This window comes from Lissotriton helveticus, chromosome 9 (genome assembly GCF_964261635.1).
Source record: "Lissotriton helveticus chromosome 9, aLisHel1.1, whole genome shotgun sequence".
In the NCBI taxonomy this organism is placed as follows: domain Eukaryota; kingdom Metazoa; phylum Chordata; class Amphibia; order Caudata; family Salamandridae; genus Lissotriton; species Lissotriton helveticus.
The window spans coordinates 72,134,444-72,154,217 of record NC_136070.1 but is presented as its reverse complement, the minus strand read 5'-3'; the positions used below and the strand labels follow the sequence as shown (position 1 = coordinate 72,154,217).

The 19,774-nt window shown below is 44.8% G+C and overlaps 1 protein-coding gene across 8 annotated transcripts in view; it reads right to left on the bottom strand.

Annotated features, from left to right (window-relative positions):
- The window catches only part of RBM25 (RNA binding motif protein 25), a 333,704-nt gene that overhangs the window by 198,729 nt on the left and 115,201 nt on the right, over nt 1-19,774 (bottom strand). For all 8 annotated transcript variants that reach the window (XM_078659495.1, XM_078659496.1, XM_078659492.1 and 5 more), the window contains one exon: nt 3,780-3,950. In XM_078659495.1, the coding sequence (XP_078515621.1) occupies nt 3,780-3,950 (171 nt within the window). The remainder of the gene's footprint in view (nt 1-3,779; nt 3,951-19,774) is intronic.

The following is a 19,774-nucleotide window of genomic DNA, read 5'->3' as shown; positions in this document are numbered from 1 at the left end:
AATCCCTGCTCCGGAAACGCCAGACCATCCAGAGCACCACAACCAGGCTGGACCTCAGCATCCCACGACATGAACACATCACTGAGCACCTACGGCACCTTCATTCCCTGTTGAGAAGAGGGAAACCTTTAAGCTACTTACTCATGCCAACAAATCCGTCCACAACAAAGGACCCCAGTACCTCAAAGTCTCCTTCCGCGCACCAAAGAGAAACCTCCGCTCCAACGACCTTGCCCGTGCCAAAACCTGGATGTGCAGAGCCAGACCGGGTGGAAGAGCCTACTCCAACATTGCAGCAAAGACCTGGAATGAACTCCCGCTCAACATCAGATGGTACCCCACTCTGCACACTTTCAGGAAGAACCTCAAGAGCTAGGTCATTGGCTGAATCGGAGCTGCACAACCTCCACCGCCCCTAAACACCTGGAGAACCTCACAGGTTAGAAGTGCACTTCACAAATCCCAGATTGATTGATTCCTAACACCCAACTTTTTAGATGAGGCAGGTGTCGCCCACTCTGGCTACCTTCTAAAGGCCCCATGACCTTCGAGAACCACTTAGTAGTCAGGAGACAGCAGGCTCCAGGGCAAAACCAGTCAAAACTGGTCAACTGGGAATACATTTTATTTTGGGCTGTAGATGGCAGCTTGTAGCTTTTTGTGTGATGATACAAAATTATATAGACCAGCAAATTGCCTGAGAGTAACCCTGCCAGTAGCAAGATGACAGAGGGCAAACAGCAAGGCTACATAGTGTTTTGCACCAATTGCCAAATCGCAATTGGTGCAAAACACATTTGCCAGTTTAACACTAGGCATCGCCAAATACATGTCAATCCAAAAGGACTGCATGAACTCCACTGGCTTCCTGTACATAAGTGGGTCACCTTCAAGGCCAGGTGCATTGTTCACAAAGCACTTTACAGTGCTAGCCCAGAGTGAATTGAATGAGTGTTCTGTTGGTACTCCCCAAGAAGACTTCTATGATCGGCAAGCAACAATTAGTAGTCATCCCCAGAGTGCAGAAAGAGATGAGGAGGTAGAGCCTTCTCGGTCGCAGCTGCCAAGCTCTAGAATACCCTCCTCTGACCTATGCCATATTGCACAGCAGTGTGGCTACTCTGCAATATGGTAAGTGCTTTGTTGCGACCAGCGCTGGCCATGTCATAGCGCTATTACTGTGGGGGAGGGGAAACAATGGGGGTGTGAAGATGTGGTAAGCAAGGAAAGGCGGCAGTCGGGGTGGGAGAAAGGACAGTAACCACGGGTGAGCAATGATGTAGGCAGAAGGAAGGTGGAAGCTATGATGGGAGTACAACGTGCAACAAGGTAAGACAAGCACCACACTGCTATGTCTCAGTTTACGTGTTACATTCCTCACGCATTCCAGCACGCCTCTTTAGTCCCTTCAACCCTTACTGTTCACCGGTGTCAGTTAAGGGGCACAGCTAAAGTAAATAAAGGGGTCCTGGTGCTTAGAGACTTTGAGGCGAGGACAGCGGTGTGCCCGCTGCGCATTTGCTCACCCATACACATTAGTCACCTCCAGGTGGCAAGAACGAATAGCAGGCTAACTCATTCCAGGCAGCCACCCTGAATTGTGCAGCCCTCTTAGCACTCTCCTTCCACAACTGCTGTTGATCAGCCACGGCAGACTGAGAAGAATATTGGCATTGGAATGGACAATGCAGCGCAATTTAAAAGGCGCAACAGTATTTCGGGGCAATATTAAAATTGAAAGCGGTAAAACATATGTGATATTAAAACAAGTAAGAGGCAGGAGATACCTTTGCATTAGCACCGTGGCCTAAAGCTGTACACGGGACAAGCCAGCTAGTGCTTGGAAACCAATCTATCCTGGGTTGCTCATCACAGGTCAATCATCCAGCACAGTCCTTTTGAGTGACATCTTAGAGCCGCTGGTGCAGTCCTTCTTGGTGAAGCCTCTCCTTGGGCAGTTCAGGGGACTAGCAGGCACAGCCATGTTTTACAGAGGTCCAGCAGTGATTTTATTTCTTTTGGCAGGGTTGCCAATTTTATCTTTTGCACAAGCCTGTAAGATAGGAAGACTCACTGGGCCATAGGGCTACCGCTTCCTAGGCCATCCCACCAACTTTGTGAGTACTTGCTGGGAACTGTGGCATCTATCCAAGAATGCACTATTCTCACAACTTCAAAATAGCCAGATCCCTTTCCCCCAGTGTGGAACTCTGTAGCCTCGAGTGCTGGTGTCGCTACCTACAGACTACATCCCACCCCACTCTCCCCCCCCCTTTTTTCAGGAAAACTCCTGATCTAAAAAAGTGCAGCCAGTATAGCCACTCTGCAACAGTAGAGGAAAACTTCCCCATTGTTATTTCACTTACATGCACCAGGCTTGAATTGGCTCTAGAAATAAAATATTTTTATAAAACATATTGCTCCGAGTTCAGTCTGTGTGAGAGACATCCTATCTTGTCTGAGTCTGTACAATAAATGCTTAATACTACCCTCTGATAAAACCGTACTGCTCGCCCACACAACCACAAATAGAGAGTAAGGTGCAGTCTAACTTCACCTCTGCCTACCTGTGGGATTCCACTGGACTGTGCACACTGTACATCATTTTGGTATAGTATTTACAGAGTCGGCTTACTACACATAACATTTAAGGATTGTTCACGACTAAACTGGAGACTCGCATGAGTTATGAAAGGGCTGCATCCACGGGTATTCCACCCACACACTAACCTTCCTATTTATTCAATCTGCCAGATGGAGCTTCAAATATATATTTTTTTTTTTTAAAAGACAGAACCTCAGACAAGACAACCAGTGGTTAACGTTTTTACAGCTCATCTAGAGCTCAAATGAGCAAGCCTTTTCTCCTTTGAAAGCTAAACTGCACATTCAATAGTAAAGCTTCAATAGTTTGATTAGAAATACGTGGCAATAATTGTGCAGTAGGAAGATCACTCTTCTTAGCAAGATAAGTTGTAATGGTCAAAAATGCTAAAAGGAATTCAAGCTTCATCCCAAAAAGCCCAATGGATGTCAATGTAAAAGGATTATCAATGTTAATAATGGGTAATTGTGTGGACATTCCTAAATATCACACCTACTGAAGATGAGATCTGTATTTAATGAAATGCAAATTGCACACAGGAACAGAGTAGGTGTTATTCAATTTGACAAAAAGGGACAAGTAATGTCAAAACTGGGGGGTGGAGAGAATTTGGAGAGGGGGCAGGGATTTGGAGAGGGGGGCAATCACATTTTGGCAAAAGGCTGGTGAGCCACTTTTAAACGTTTCGTACACTCACGCAGAGTCACAGCTACAGAGGCAACCTTTGTTAGAGTATAGCCCTAGGCATCTACTGAGCTCCAGTGTACTCTTGAAGCATTACTGCTCATTCCGCAAACAGCAGGGGGGCAGTTGGGGCTCTAGAATTAGCAAAATGGGAGGCTCATTTCCTATTACCAGAAATTAGATTGTGTACTGCTCGCTAGTGGATAGTTTAAGCCCCTAATTCTTCGAATGATTATGCATAAGTTAACAAGAGTTTGAATACAATGAAGACTATTGTTAACCGTAAAAACTCCATGACAACAAGACTTCTAGTCGGGGGAAACTGATTAAAACATTTAAAGTGTAGCCTAACTGGATGGGAAAAGCAACAGTTCAGAAAACACAAAATGTACCAATTGATTCTCAAAAACTGTAAGAGTCACAGTACACAATCCATTTTAGCACAAGTGGAATACAATATACAGGTTCCTTTAGTGCAGTGTATACTTACTGCCAGAAGTTGTCGAATGAGCATATCGGAGGCCTTCTCACATATGTTTCCCACAAAGACTGTGGTAGTTGGACCACTGTTTTCATCAATTTCTCTGCTCTTAAGACCTAAGAGGTCTTTTCTTGGTCCCAGATGTTTGTTAACCATAGACATAGAGGTAGGTAACAAAACCTGAAAAACAAAAAATCCATTTACAAACCTATTTCATACATGGTAATTGGGCACCCCACGTTTATCATAAAACAGTAATATTGATGAATCAGACAAAATGCTCAGCATGAAAAGGTCTCAATAGACCGTTGATGAGAAAATGTACAGCTTATTTAACTAGTGCTACTAGTCCTCAAAGATAAAAATAATAATCCTCACCTTCACTGCAAGTCATTTGCATTTGTTGACCCAGAACATTAGTTCTCTCTGCAATGGTATGGCAATTTATATTTTTCAAATTGAAAACTGTTACACTTATTTGATTAAACTGTAGACATAACAATTCAAAACTGACAAATGTGTTTAGGGAACTTACTCTTTACCAGCTCCACACCATTTCTTTAGACTATCATTTCAGTTTGCATTTCGAAAAAGAAACCAGCAAGTCTCCCCTCAGGAACGGACTGCAGGAGACCGCAAGAGACCGCCAACGTATCAGCAACAGGTTGTGTAAAACCTGCCCAAACCTACATACCTTATCTGTTAAAACTAAATTTGGAAAGAAGGGGTCTAGTGGGAATCACTTATTTTTTGCACTCACATTCTAAAGCAGGTACTGGTGCTGTATACAGGATTAAAATGAATATTTTACAGCACAATAGGACATTTATGGGTAGCAATGATTTGGGCACATTTTGTTTAGCTGACTTTGTAGGTATGCAGAAAGGTTCTTCGCCTGCCTATTTAGTCCTCATTGGGACCCTGCAAAAATGATACAAGTTCAATAAACCTTTTATCCAAATTCATGGAGGGGGTGATCAGCATCACTGTATAAAATACTTGCACACTCGAGACAACACTACTTATAGGCAAACTTAATTTCCTGTAAGTATGCACCACACATTAATAATGTTAAGATAGCAAACTATGAATAATAAAGCTGGTCTCACATTAAACCACAAATGAATAGCTCAAACAAAGCGAAAGATTAAATTGCCAACTATTTACAAACCCACTGCTGGCCCAAGTTCTTGGCAAAATGTTGGACAAGAATAGAAGCCGACAAACTCTCAGAACATTAGCGTTTTTAATACACACTGTTCCTAAAAGTAATCTGTAAAACCATAATGGGTCTCCAAAGATATTCCTTGACCTTCCGAGAATTTGACTCTAGCCTGTTCATTTATTGGCAGTCAGCAGACTTTGTGCAGAATGGAGTTGCAGCCAGTTTTCTATACCTTCTACAAAATATGATTGCTCAGACAACTGCTTCAGCAGCCAAGCAACACTTGACAGCAGTCCTGTATATATGCAGTAGCAATGTTCATTTCACTTGCACAATAGTCTTCGTACTAGGTTTGATAACTATGATGTAGCTACAAAGCCATTCCACCACATCACGCCAAACACATATAGGCCCTAATTACAGAGAATTCAAATGACCAGAACTCTCCTCCACAGACTGTAGACTACAAATAAACACTTAGAATCGACAATTGTAGCCTTGCAGAGAAATAAACAAGGTTTTATGAAATGTCCTAAAACACTAAAAACCTGATCTCATGCATCATAACTTCTACTGATGTAATGCAGCTATATATACACACTAAAACCTATAAAGTCTTTGTCGGCGTGAAATGTTTTTCAAACAGATTTTACGTAATTTTCTGCAATGTTTTCTGTCCTCCGCGGAAATGGCAATAAGATCTATGACAAGGCAATCTTGGCTGCATGTCTTCCACAACCCTTTGAGAGCCTCTTTGGGGAATAACTGAGAATCAATGATCTATAAAGAAGGTATTTCAATAGAGGAAGACACAGCTTGCAATTAGTTTTACCAATACACCTAATACTGCTTTAAAGAATAACAGGGTCACTCTAGGGAAGTCACAGAAATACATGGCAAATACTTAATTACTTCAAAATTCAATAATCAAACTAAAAGTTCTAAGACAGACTTCGTGCACAATACCTTTAAAATAACAGGTTTACTGTAGAACCTGCAGAGACGACCTCAAAATCTACCAAGCTGAAGCAGCCAAATTGTTCACTACAGACAAATTGGGCTTCTGGTTTACATCTGAGGAAAACCTAGATATGTCGGTTTGCATTTTTTTTTTTAAACGGGTATTTCTACTTTCTGTCAATTAGATAAAAGGTATAATAAAGGTATTGACGTGCCCTTTCCCACAGAAGGAGGGTGGTAGGGGCATAAAAACATTTTTAAAAACTGTTCACTCAAAAGCAAAATACAACTCCCCTGAAAGCTTGCATAATCGTTTGTTTAATGTGTCCTGGAACACAATCTTAATGGAAATTATTTTTGGTACTTGAGCAAATGACATTTTTTCTAAAAGTAGTTGTAGAATTAGGCTGCAACTACTTTTTCTTAGAAAATCTATTCGGTCTCAGATTTAAAAAAAAACCTGATGTTTGTGGTCTTGTTTTTAACTTTAATAAGACTGCTGAACGTAAGATATCAAACCGATCGTCCTCAATTAGGAGGGTATGTGGACATGTTAAGCCAGTCTCAACAATCCATAGCTAAGTGGATTGAATCATGCATTACTCGGTCTAGAAGGTTAACCATCCTCCTCCTGGAAAGACAGGCTCATTTCTTTAAGAGGGTGGCAAAATGTAGATTACTGTCTAGCCTCAAGACTACAGCAGCTATACGGAAGTGCTATGCATTGTGGGACAGTGGAGTTGCTGACTCCCTTGAAGGATTGTTAATTTCAGCTCTTTCAAGTTAGTTCCTGCTTACCGGCCAGTTGTGTTCCTCTTAACTGGAAGATAGATGTTACATTAGACCGTTTTTTACTCTAAAGAAGATAGTCATTCTAACTAGCGTAAATTTCAAAAGAAAATCCAGTTATTGCGGACTACGGAGGGCCACCAGAACAGTTAACATTAACTAAGGGACAGATACTCTCTCAAACCGTTATGTGATCCTGCACATAAGGAGAGAGAGATTCAGGTTTTGTGACCAACCAGGATGATCTCAAGGAGGATAATAACTGGCACCCAAAGATTACAAAAATAAGTTAAACCCCTATGTTCCTTCATCGCAACAGATCAGCAAATATCACTACTGTAACAGATAGATATTTAAGTATTCACAAGTTGTTTGGTAGCAACAATCAGCCAAGACTAGAAAACGGAGTTGGAAAGGGAAACTAGTTACACTTCCAGCTATAATGTACAAATGATTAATTCACAAATCCTACCTTTAGAGGAAGACTTGTAGTTTGTCTCTATGAAATGTTTGGAAAAGTGCATGCTGGTAAGTATTACAATTACAGGTCCTAGGTGTCACTATTATTAAAGTATCACCACACTACAATACTCTAAGTTCATCAAGACACGACGAACACTATACAGCAAAGATCAACACAATAGGAAAGTACTGAATGAGAATGCCAAGACGAAAGGTATTTGCACCATTTCCAAAACAAAAAAGCCCTGAGCCACAAACAATTATTTAATAAACGACAGGCTTTGTTTGTTACCCTGCATGTACTCCTTGGCTCATGTTAATCATGAGGGAGTTCCATCACGAACATAAAACAAAAACTGAAACCAAAATGAGTAACTATTGCCTGACCCTGGCAAAATAATTTATCAAGAGTGAAGTAGTTGGTAGCAATTGCCCAGATACTGCTACCGGATACCAAAGGGTAGGTTTTCAAGTAAGCAGTGTTCACACTAAAGAAAAGTCAAACAAAAATGACACTTATGGGAAACCTCCTTAAAATGCAAGCTTTAATCATTTCTGGAAATATCCGTTTGAAAGCAAAAAAACAAAAAACATTTGTTTGTAAAGCAGTAGAGTGGCAATTGAATGAATAAAACACTACCTAAAGTCAATTTGAGGATCTTGGTTCACAGAGGGATACGTCCTTTCCTCTGTAGTTTGTTTAGCTTTTGAAATAGTCCAACCATAAGCTTGAGAACAGACTAGTGCAACTTTCACAGACCACATAAGGCATTCTATGCACCATGGTTTAAACAAACACTATGAAACAATCCGGGGCGTGGGGAGGGGGGGTAACAGGTTGAATGTGGACTCTGCCTCCTGTTTTACATAGATGACCAAAAGAAGTCCACTTGTAATTAGAGTAACAGTCCTATCGGAGGAATAGATAAAGATTAAAAGAAAAATTTGTTTTCTTAAAATAACCCTCACCCACCAAAGTGATCTATGGTGGCATGCTTTATAATCGGGTTCTTCATGCCCGGGACGGGGCGCGCTGCGATCAACGTAGACGTGGGAGCACTTTGTAGGGTGTTATATTTTTTCACCTCAATAATAAATAAGACGAACAATTAGGTTCCGTTAGGAGTGGCACCTGGGATCATTTGCTCTTGTCCTGATGAAAAGCCTTTGGGGTTAGGCTTGAAACATGTAGACCAGAAGGCCAGGGTCCTAAATGCATTCAGTCGTTACATATCAAAAATACCAACAGCCAGAACCAGATGTCTAGCAATACAAAACAGATTACAGAAGCTATGGACCAGACGTCATTTAAAGATTAATATCTTGCCTCTTGACAGATTCAATTGTTCAAGAAACACGCTCTAATCCTTCACAAATAATAAGGCTCTACACAATGCAGTACAAATCCAATCTGTGATCAGCTATGAAACTTGGCAAGGGGTCCGCAACTTCCTGAAGCTGTGGTCACCCATACCTAGCTTAGTCAGGAACTGCCTTTAAAAAGATACTTTAACAGTAAAGTTGCTGTTTTAACAAAAGCCAGATCATTGGCAAATTATGTACTTTGCATCTGTATTTGGACATCCCAAGAGGCTGCCAAACGTCTGCTTAAACAGTGCTGGGCCATGACCGTTCTATCCCCTCCAACAAAAAAAAACTTCTCGCAAAAAGTACACATTATATTGCAGCACAAAGACCTAAAACACACTATATGTGCAAGGCGTGTAGGAACCAGCAGGGGTAAAAAAATAAAAATAAAGAAAGCAGTAGAACAGTGCAATTTTATGCAGGGGTGGAGGCCAACAGGTTGATAGCGTTACAAGCAAGAACATTCTGCAGAATTCTCTCCTCAATGTCCACCGTACAAATGGCGCTTTTTTAATCAGAGGCTCAAAAAGTATTTCATTCATCAAAAGGTTTGGTTGAGTATATGTCAAGGAGAATGTTTTTCGGAATGTTAACCTCATGCGCTTGGGGGCCTGGCTTGCCGTGCTGCAGAATGGCCACTTGCTAAGCAAGCTCTGCCGGCCGGGGATTAATCCTGCAATTTATCTGTGCACAGTAGGGGATTCCACAGTGCAATATCACGCCCGGAGTGTTCCCGTGGGCTGGAGGTGCAGTTTGGTTGGTCCAGGGCTCGTGTTGCTCTGTTTGCTGTGAAGAGCGAGCTGGTGGTGAGCCGAGCGGTCCAGAGAGACTCCTGCCCTCTGGAGGGCAGCGCAGAAGCCGAATATGATTTAGGCGGTTGTCCCCGCTCTGAAGAAGAGCGCGACTGGCTGGTGTGGCGGTGCAGCGGGTCCTTGGTGGTGCGTTTGCTGCCGAGCACACCACGCAGTGGGGTCAAGGAGTGAGACCCAGCTCCTACGATATCACCACGGAGGCTGTGAGGACACCCTAGCAGGTCATGGAGGGCACTGGACAACAGCGGCAGCTCCAGCATCTCCCGGATGGCCGGGTCTTTAAGCCACGGCACAATCCTTAAATTATTCAGTCAGCATGGGCCTTCTGGGGTACTGGCTAGATCTTGCTGCAGTCGGAGATGGCAGAAGGACTCGGCGGGAATGCTGGAAGCCCTGGTGGTTTGGCGGTAGGAGCGGGCCTATTCAGGAACTCTGGGCACCATTTTGTGGTCAGCCGCGTGGGCTCGCACTGGAAGGCGGCTGGTGAGGTACCGTGCCTGGAGCGGGACTCTGTTTGTGGTGTGCACCTTTAAGGATCACAGAGGAGCTCGGAGGTGGCATACTGCGGGGTTTTCTGGATGACCGCACCAGACTGTCGTTCGCACCCATGGCAGCCTTGTTGATCCTCTTGTTACCCCTCAAGGCCTCTTGGCTGGACTGGGACGCCGACGTGATAAGGGCTTACCTGGTCGATCCCAATATTCCCCTGACCGGGCCAACTACTAACTGGCAGTGGAGGCTGAATGAGAGGAGGTTCTGGCTGCATCGCTTCAATTAGAGTAGCCGGTGCGTGAAAGTGGAAGCAACAGTGTATCTATCTGAGACGCGGGGGTGCCCGAGTCGCCGTGCTGTGCTGCTACTTTGGGGGACCCCGCACGTGGATTAAAGACTCCTTTGCCTCTGGGGTGCTGTGTGAAGTGGATTCGCTGACAAGAGTCTACTGTTAGGTTGGGCTATGGTCTTTTGGAGTGTGTTGGACGTCCATCTCTGTCACTTGGCGTTTCCAGAGGCTGTGCTGCTGGACCAGTGCTGTTCGTGGTTAGCTTAGGTCCATTTGTCACGCAATGGGCCAACAAGACACCAGGCAGCACAAGCTGACTTTTGAAAATAAGAGGTCCACACGATTTCCTGAACTAGACCCGGAGACCAGCACAGGTAGACTCCTAGATGCACAGACTAAGGATCAAGGGGAAGATTTACGCACCCTCATGTTAGAGATGTGGTCCCGTCTTCGCAATATCGATACCAAGTTGGACACCCTCACCTCCAAACTAGATGCTGTCAAGATGCAAGTAGGGACACATGAGACGTCTGGACGTGTTTGAAAATCGCCAATCGGATTTTCATGATTTCCAGGTAGAAACCAAAGAACAATTGCTCCACATGGACAGGGTTCTGGGTATCATTCGTGCCAAAAACGAAGACCTGGAAGCGAGGTCTCGCAGAAATAATTAGCGTATTACCGGGATTCCGGAAACTACGGCCATTCCAAAGATGAAAACCTAAGTTGCGGACCTGCTCCACAAACAATTTGATCCTCACCTATCCCCTGTCTTTGCGGTGGAAAGGGCCCACAGCTCCTTAGGTCCAAAACCATCAGTTGGCTAAGTCTTGCAAAAATCTTGAATTATCAAGATCGCGACCTCATCCTACGTCTAGCCCATGAAAAGGGGTCAATTGCACACAAAAGGGAACATCTCCTTTGATCCAGACTTTACTCCAGCTGTGCAAGCAGCAAGGCGCGTATTCCTGCCAGCGAAACGTATTTTACTCCAGGTCCAGATCCCATATCCTCTGCTCTACCCTGCAAAGCTTAAAGTGATACACAACCGCACCTCCCACTTCTTCACAGATGCGAAATCGGCCTTGAAGTTTGCCAAACATGTTGGGGGAAGGAGGAATAAGAAGTCAGAAGGCTCTACAGAGACCCAAGATGACCACCTCAGTGACTACCATTTTGGGTATTGTGATTTTATCATTGTTTGCACCTCTACCTAAGACAGGGAGAGCTCTGGGCATTTTAAATTAGTTCGCACTGGCCAACAGTTAATTTTAGGGGGTGGCGTGCGGCTGGGTAACGGGCTGTCTCTGATTGTTGGGTTTGGTTCTAAGTATGATTCTGGTGCTCTCCTACGCACTCTCGGCCACCCTGTTTCACTATGGGGGAGAACGCAGGCATTATCACGCGCTCATGGGAGAGCTCCCTTTAGAGACACTACATATTTTGTGTTTTTCTTTGTTTTTCTGGGTGGGTATTCTACAACCTGATTGGGGTTTGGAGTGGGTGAGGTATGATCTGTTTTTTGCCAGTATGTTATACCGTCAGTTGTCTGCCTGTAATCAGCTAATAGCAGTTGTTGGAAGTACCACGCTCGCCCTAATCACCCGTACACGGTTAGTCACCACGCAGTCACTTTTAATTTTTTAATGTGGAACTTAAGGGGTCTGAATGACGGCAAAAAGTCCAGACTTGTCCAGGCATATTTGGTGTGGCACAATATTGATATTTGTACGTTGCAGGAGACGCATCTGAATGTTACACCTTCCCCCAGATTCAGACGTAACCATTGGAGTCAGACATACTCCTCTATAAACTCTAACTATTCCTGCGGGGTATTGATTAGAAGGGGCCTGGAATGGAAGGAAGGGGATTTACATACCGATCCAGAGGGGCGTTTCATTATTACACTGAGAGGCACCACAGTCGCTATGGTTACGCTCTACGGCCCCAATGTGGACACAAAGTTTTTTTCAGGACATTTGGCTAGAATTAAAGCAACCCGTTGTGAAACTATCATATGGTAAGACAAAAGCTGATAGAGTTAAAAATAATATCAATAAACTAATAATTGAAGAGGCTGGTGCAACGTCAAGCAAGCATGAAGAAATGCAGCAATGTCTTCTCTCTCTATTTTCCCAACTATATAAAGAGGATGTTGTACCAGACATCGATAGTATCCAAGCGTGGTTAAATAATAAGGCTCTACCATTACTGACCAGGGATAGCCAGGAGATGTTAGAAAGGCCGATTACTGAGGAAGAAATCAGGCTCCATATTAAAAAGATCAAAAATAATAAGGCTGCAGGGACAGATGCCCTCCCAGGAGAAGTTTATAAGATTCTCGATGAGATAAATAACTCATGTAATCTAGGTATAATTAACTATATCTATCTATCAGAGGGGGGAATCCCTCCGTCCTGGAAAGAAGTAACTATCGTGCTTATATTAAAACCTGGGAAAACCCACTAAAGGCAGATTCCTACAGGCCAATCTCCCTGCTAAATGCAGATTATAAGATCTTTACTAGCATTTTGGCAGGGAGATTGGTCAAGGTGGTACCGCAATTAATAGGAGTAGATCAGAAGGGGTTCATTCCGGGACGTTATAAACAGGAACAGACCTTACAACTAATAGGCTGTATAGACCTGGCAGTTAAACGAGCAGAGCCTCTTGCAGTGGCCGCATATGACGCAGCTAAAGCATTTGACCGCATCAGTTGGTCCTTCCTTTGGGAAACCCTTAGAGTAATGGGATTTGGTACAGTGTTTATAAGATCTCTAGTTAAATGCTATGAGGGGGCGTCGGCTACTATCCTCTTAAATGGGGTAGCATCACCGAGGTTCGAAATTCAGAGGGGTACACGTCAGGGGTGTCCTATTTCACCCCTGCTGTTCGATATATATATTGAACCCCTAGCGCAAGCACTCAGATTAGATCCTCAGATCACCCCCTTTTGTGTGCGCAAGACCTCAATGTTAAACTCGCCCTTTATGCAGATGATTTGTTAGTCTACACTAGTAATCCTATAGTGTTTTTTCCTAAAGTGTAGGATACTTTATGCGAGTTTGGACGATACTCTGGGTAGGCAGTTCATCCTTCAAAGACAGAGATAATGTGTTGGGGGGGGGGGTTGAAGGATGGAAAAGGAGTGTCGCTCCGGATTTAAATACCTGGGGATCAATATAGAGCAGGACTTCGCAAACATCCCCTTGACAAATCGGAGGAGAGTCTAGAAGGAAATTGATTATCGTTTCCTAAGGTGGAGAAATCTTCCACTTACAATATATGGTCGAGTGAACATAGTCAAAATGGTAATTTTGCCTAAATTGACATATTTGTTCAGTGCTATCCCTCTCGACTTCCCCAGTAAACTAATTGGGAAAATTCAGAGTAAGATCGGAAGCTTCATCTGGGCCAATAAGACCTCCAGACTATCCTGGAAGAAGCTAAAGAGAAGGCTAATTAAGGGGGGCTTAGCATTACCTGATATCCTCTGTCACTGTCTTACATTCCAGTTTAAAAATATTCGATGTCTATTGGCCAGCCCCACTGATAACAACTGGGGGAGGATTCTGAATGCCATGGTGAATCAAGAGGGGGGGGGGGGGGCGGGGGGGTTGCTGGATTTTTGTATAAGTTCGGGCCCCCAGGTTCTTCAAGAAAGTACGCCTAAAGGTGATTAGATCTGCACTCAACACTTGGCAAAATCTTAAAGCAAGGTGGGGGATAAAATACTACTCAGACTTTGCCCCAATCTGTGACTCCCCGGTACTTTATGGCTGCTTAAAAGACAGCTTGGCTGTTCCAATAGAGCGTGCAGGTATCCAGATGTGGTCTGATATAATATCTTCAGATGGAGTTCTACCCTGGGAGGTTTTGAGAGCAAAGATTGGAGATTCCTTTTCTCGTCTTAAATTTTTACAACTTTGCTCATGGTATGCGGCAGAAAAGGCGAATATAGGAGGGAACTACGAGGTGGAATTAAAACTCCAAAACCCAGCTACCATGAAAAAGGAGGTTGGGATATGGTATAGAAGCTTACTAGATAGAGAGGATACTGAGCTTCCTCCACCATATCTTGTTTGGGATTCATCTATACTGGAGAATAGCTCTGTAGAATTTTACTTTCCATCTATTAACAACCTATATAAGTTCGTTAAGTCCGCCTCTTTGAAGAAAAAAAATTTTTTCACTATTAATTGGTTGTACTATGCCCCTAAAAAAATTGCTAAGTTCGCCTCAGATCCACCTCCTCGATGCCCTAAATGTGGTATAATAGAAGCAGATGATCTGCATATGTTTTTTGAGTGCACTCAGTTAAGGGGCTATTGGCAGAATATAGAGCTGAATTTTTGGTTTAGAGATCACTCTAGATCCAGTCTTGGTTATATTTGGTTTGAGTCCGGATCTTATAAACCGTTTATCTAGATTACAAATGGGCCTATTTCTGTGTTTGATCCGGTTAGCCCGACGGGAAGTTTGTATATTATGGAAAGATCCGGCTCCTCCAGCATATGAGAAATGGGTTCAGGCGGCACTAAATATGGCAAGACTTGAGCGAAGTGAAGGAAATATCTTGTCGCCCCTGGTTTGCTGGGGCAAGGAACTAAGACTGGTGTAAGATAGTCAGATGATTACACCAAGCCTCCTACAAAGAAGCTGGCCTGGTGGGCCCGAAAGCAAATGCAGCAACATGGACCCAGGGCATTCAGGGTCAATAGGGTCTTTTATGTTACGATGGCAGACGCTTACGGTGTATCGGAGTATCATGGGGCCTGGTCGAGGTTCGATTTCTGGCTTGTGTCGCGTAATGTTGCCACTTGGGCCTTTCCCAGGTCCCGGTCTGATCATGCCCCTTGTCTTCCGCGTCTGTCGTTCCCTGACTTGCCACGTATGTTTATGTGGCGATTACCACCGCATGCGCTCCTAGATGATGCATTTAAAGAAGAGATCAGGGCAGATGTCAGAATATTTCACCCTCAAGTCCCGGTTCGGCGGACTCTGTGGCAACCCTTTGGGAGGCTTTCTAGGTTTACATAAGGGGTCAAAGCATTGCTCGTCAGGCAGGGGTGTTGAAGGCTATTCTTGGTACACTCCCTGAAACGGTCTCTTGAAACAAGTGTTTATGCTTCCGACAACTCTGCAGTGCTGACCCTCTGGAAATCCAAACTTCTAGACTTTGAGGAGGAGGCTCAGCGCGAGGTGAAGTTTTTGGGTGAATACGCGGAGGCCAGACGATATGGAGAAGGTGATCGGCCGGGGAGGACACTGGCGGTAATGGTTCAAGCCCCTCGTTCCACTGCTTACATCCCTGAGCTGGCCAGAGGACCCGATAGGGTTATTAGAGGGCAGAACGCTATCCGACGAATTCTACCTTTTTACTCCACCCTCTATACTGCCACTCAATCTGAATGCCCCGAAACTATGCCTTCCTTATTGGACTCACAAGCTTATATGATTTAGCCAGCGGTATAGAGACTATTTAGACCTTCCCTTTACGGTGGAAGATGTTGCTCGGGTGATCCGAGCCCTGTCGCTGGATAAAGCCCCCGGGTCTGACAGGCTAACCACTGCTTTCTATAAAGCCTACGCGGAAGAACTTGCACCACATATCTTGGTGGTGTACGAGGAGGCCCAGGCTGACTGCATCCTTCCACCTTCCATGCGGGAAGCAATTATTATTACATTACTGAAACCTGGGAAGCCCGACACGGAGATTGACTCCTAAAGGCCGCTACCCTTAATCAACGTGGATGTCAAGATCCTTGCGAAATTGATTACAAACAGGTTGCAACCCCTCCTTCTGTTAATTGCAAGGCCCGATCAGTCCGGTTTCATTCCTGGGCGGGCATCTTCTCAATCTCAGGACGGTGTTTTCGGTCTTACACTACTTACACCCAGATGTACAAGCGGCGGTGGTGCTCTTCAGCGCTACTAAAGCGCTCGACACGCTTGAATGGCCATACCTTATTGACATTCTAGGTAGCTTCAGTCCACTCTTCATAAATCTCATCCGCTTACTTAATACCCAACCGATGGCTAGGATCCGGGTGAACGGCCTCCTATCTGAGCCTTTCCCTATATCGCGTGGCACCCAGCAGGGCTGCCCTCTGTCCCCCCTGCTATTTGCGGTTGCTATGAAACCTAAGACAACATCATACGGTCCGGGGGATTGGGTTCAGTACCAGGAGTCTCCTCATCTCATATGTGGATGATGTCACCCTGTATGTACTTGACCATGCCTTCGGGAATTCATCCAGTTTGACGGCCTTTCTGGCATCTCTATCAATTGGGCCAAGTCAGTTATCTTCCCCTTGACAGATAACACCGCCACAGTTGTCTCCAAATTTCCTCTTAAGTGGGAAGGAGACTCCGTCAAATATCTGGGAATCTGGCTCAATAGAGACCTACAGCCTCAGGAGGTGTGGAACTTATGGACGTGTCATCACGTGGTTGGAGGACAGGGTCGCACTGTGGGCCAGACTCCCCCTCTCTCTGGCCAGGAAAAAAGCCCTTGCTAAAATGATTATCTTGCCGAAATTTCTTTATTAATTCACCAAAATTCCGATCCCACTCACGCAGGCCTTTTTCTGTATTGTAAAAACATTGCCGATCTCTATTGTCTGGGCGGGTGGTCAGGCTCGGGTGTCCTGTGATCTTCTAACACTCCCGCTGAACCACAGTGGTCTGGGTGCTCCAGATATGCAATTATATGCCTGGTGTGCGCAGGCCCAGTTCCTGCATTATTGGGTTCATCCGACACCATTTCAGCCTCATGTGGCCGCTGAGACTGATGCAGCAAGACCTGTGCCGCTGCGGGTTGCCCTGTATTAGCCTTATCGCCGCCCTAGGGAAGACAGACACAGTGGAAGCTCTCCGTTGGGCATGGAACGAGCTGCGAAAAAGAGCAGGTATCCCCGTCTTCGGCACATAACCCCCTGTTGCCTCACCTCTGGGATGGCATTGGAGGGACTTCGGCTCAAAAGTTAAATCTCTGAACCTTCGCAGATCTCTACCCAAATGGCTACTTTCGTCCTCCAACGGTTGCGATGGGGAACCAGTCCGTGCCTTTCGCAGAACTTTTTTTACATCATAAGCTCAGGGCTGCCGGTCGATCCCTACATTAAAGTTTTCAGAGCTCTCCGATGCCTATGGCAGCCTTAGAAAACTTGTTGGAGTCACCATTGCCTCGTAAACTTGTTACACGTTTATAAACACATATGCAAACCACAGCACCCTTGACACGGCAGAGGGCACTTCAGGCGTGGAACAACGACCTCCAAGAACCGCTTACTGAGGAGCAGTGGTTGTACTGTTGCTGCCAACTTTCTGAACTCTCCCCAAACTACAAACTATGTCTAATTCACTTGAAGATCCTTCACCAATATTACAGAACCCCCATGAGTCTCCAAGGTATGGGACTCCGAGATGGTGCGAGTTGTTGGCGCGGTCTTTAGCCCTGCCGACTTTTTCCATATGGCATGTGACTGCCCGAAGCGGTCGCCATTCTGGGTCACGATTTTTACACCGATACATCAGATTACTGGCGCACCTGAAACTCCTTTAAGTGTTTAGCTATGCAACACTTGATGTTGTTGCACCAAGGATTTTGTGCTGGATAAACACTTATAAGGTCCCAAAGGCGAGACCTATTGGCTATGCCAATGCTTGTTTATATTTGGCACCGCAATCACGGCTGAAGTGACAAGTACTGTCATGGATCATCTTTGCATTTAATGTGCAGCGGCCATGTGTATGACTGGTGAGCACTGGCGGGTCTTCTTGGTTCATGATGGGGGAAAATAGTGTGCCTTGGGTGCTGGGTGATTACCAGATTGGCTTCCTTGTTGAAGAATGGCGAGTGTTTATGGCTTTATGAAATTGCACTATGAGAGGGCTCGAAAAATTCACTCGACCGCTCGCATTTGCGAGTCAGATTAATTCAGGATGAGCTATTTTCAGGTACTACTCATAGGAAGACAAACTGACACTTAACCTCTGCCTCTGAAAGCAGAGGAATTGTGACAACATAGCAAGATTTAAAGGCATCTTTATTGCTCCCAAAGTAAATGAGCAATAAAAATGCTTTTAAATCTTGTTAACTTGTCACGTTTGCTCAGCTTTCAGAGTCAGAGGTCAAGTGCATTTTAGTTAGGTCGAGGAGATTTTGTAGGTTACTAGACCTGCAGGTCTAGGGCATTTTTTATGATTTTTCGAGCCCTGTGTGAGCCTAGTGTAGATGCTTTTATCAGTCTGAGGTGCGCTTTGAAAGGTAGCCTTCAAGTGATCCCTGCCTGTGAGGGCTGTACTGGACTGGGACGAGAATCTCAGTAGAAGGACTGAGCTGAAGAGTTCTGGAGCCCCTGCTGGGGTTTACTTTTACTCTAACTGAACTTTAGAAATAAAGTAACAAAAACATGAGCACTAAGTGGACAATCAGTCATCTTAACACAAACATAGCCAGTAGGTTGCAGGAATATCTACAATAGGTCATAGATAGGCAACCAGTATGGCACGGATAGCAAGAATGTTGCTCCGTATGCCACATTAGATCATGAATGGGCTACTAATATGCCACGAACAAATAAATCGCCATAAAAACCAACAATATGTAAAAGATGGACACAATGTTCACCTCATACCCATGGACAAAACACACACCCACAAACGTCACTCAGGGAGACAATAACAGCTTACACACAGTTTCTCAAACAGGCATCAGTAGGCACACTTCATATGTGAATTCCTACAAAGCCATCTGCTCTGCATGTGAGCCATCGGGTCTAGCAGCCTGTGTTTCGCCTCTTGCTGCTGCAGTGTGTGTTGGGCCTCTGCCGCAAACCACCCGGCCAAGACATTCCTAATGCTGGCTTATCTGAACCGAAAAAAACAGCCTTCGCTCACTTTTGAATGGATCTTGGTCCCACGTTTGGCTAACTTCCTGAAAACCACTGTCAATTAGCCACAAAGAGTCAAGCTAATTTATAATTACCGCAGGGGGACGAGAGGGAGGGGGGTTTATGGTTCACATTACCGAGAGATGCGGCCTCCTATTGATATGATCACATTCCCAGATTACATTACCGCTTTAACGAGGTATGTGTAACAAAGCCTTAGTTTCAAGTGGGTGGGAAAATGAAGCCATATCAGCAACGATTGAGCAGCAGCTGAACTCGTTCCCCTGCAGCTGACGTGCGAGCATGAGGTGACAGGTGCACCATGCAGGGTTGCCAGCACTAAAGTAACGAGCGAGACTCGCACATTGTTTCCCTTGTGGGAGCAAGCAGGGGCACCATCTGTTTGCAAGATAATTTCAGATGTCGCCAAAGCTCGCTCCCGCAAGGGAATCGCCAAACGTGCACACATTGCTATGGAAAGCAATGCAAAGCGTGCACGTTTTTGGGCGAAAAAGCGAATTGATTCCAAGAGGTCTCCTCCTCTGCAGCGCATGCACGATGTGTAGGCAAGACCTAAAAACAGGGTTCAAAATGTTTCCTGGTCTAGATTTTAAAATGACAATTCGGCCACATTTGGTAGCCTGGATGAGTTGAGGTTAACTTCAAACATTAAAATTGCAAAAAGCTCTTACTGTTCACCAGGTCTTGTCTCCAATTAAGGCCTCAGAAATTCCAAACATCCTGGAGGTGGAAGCGGTGATTGAGGGGAG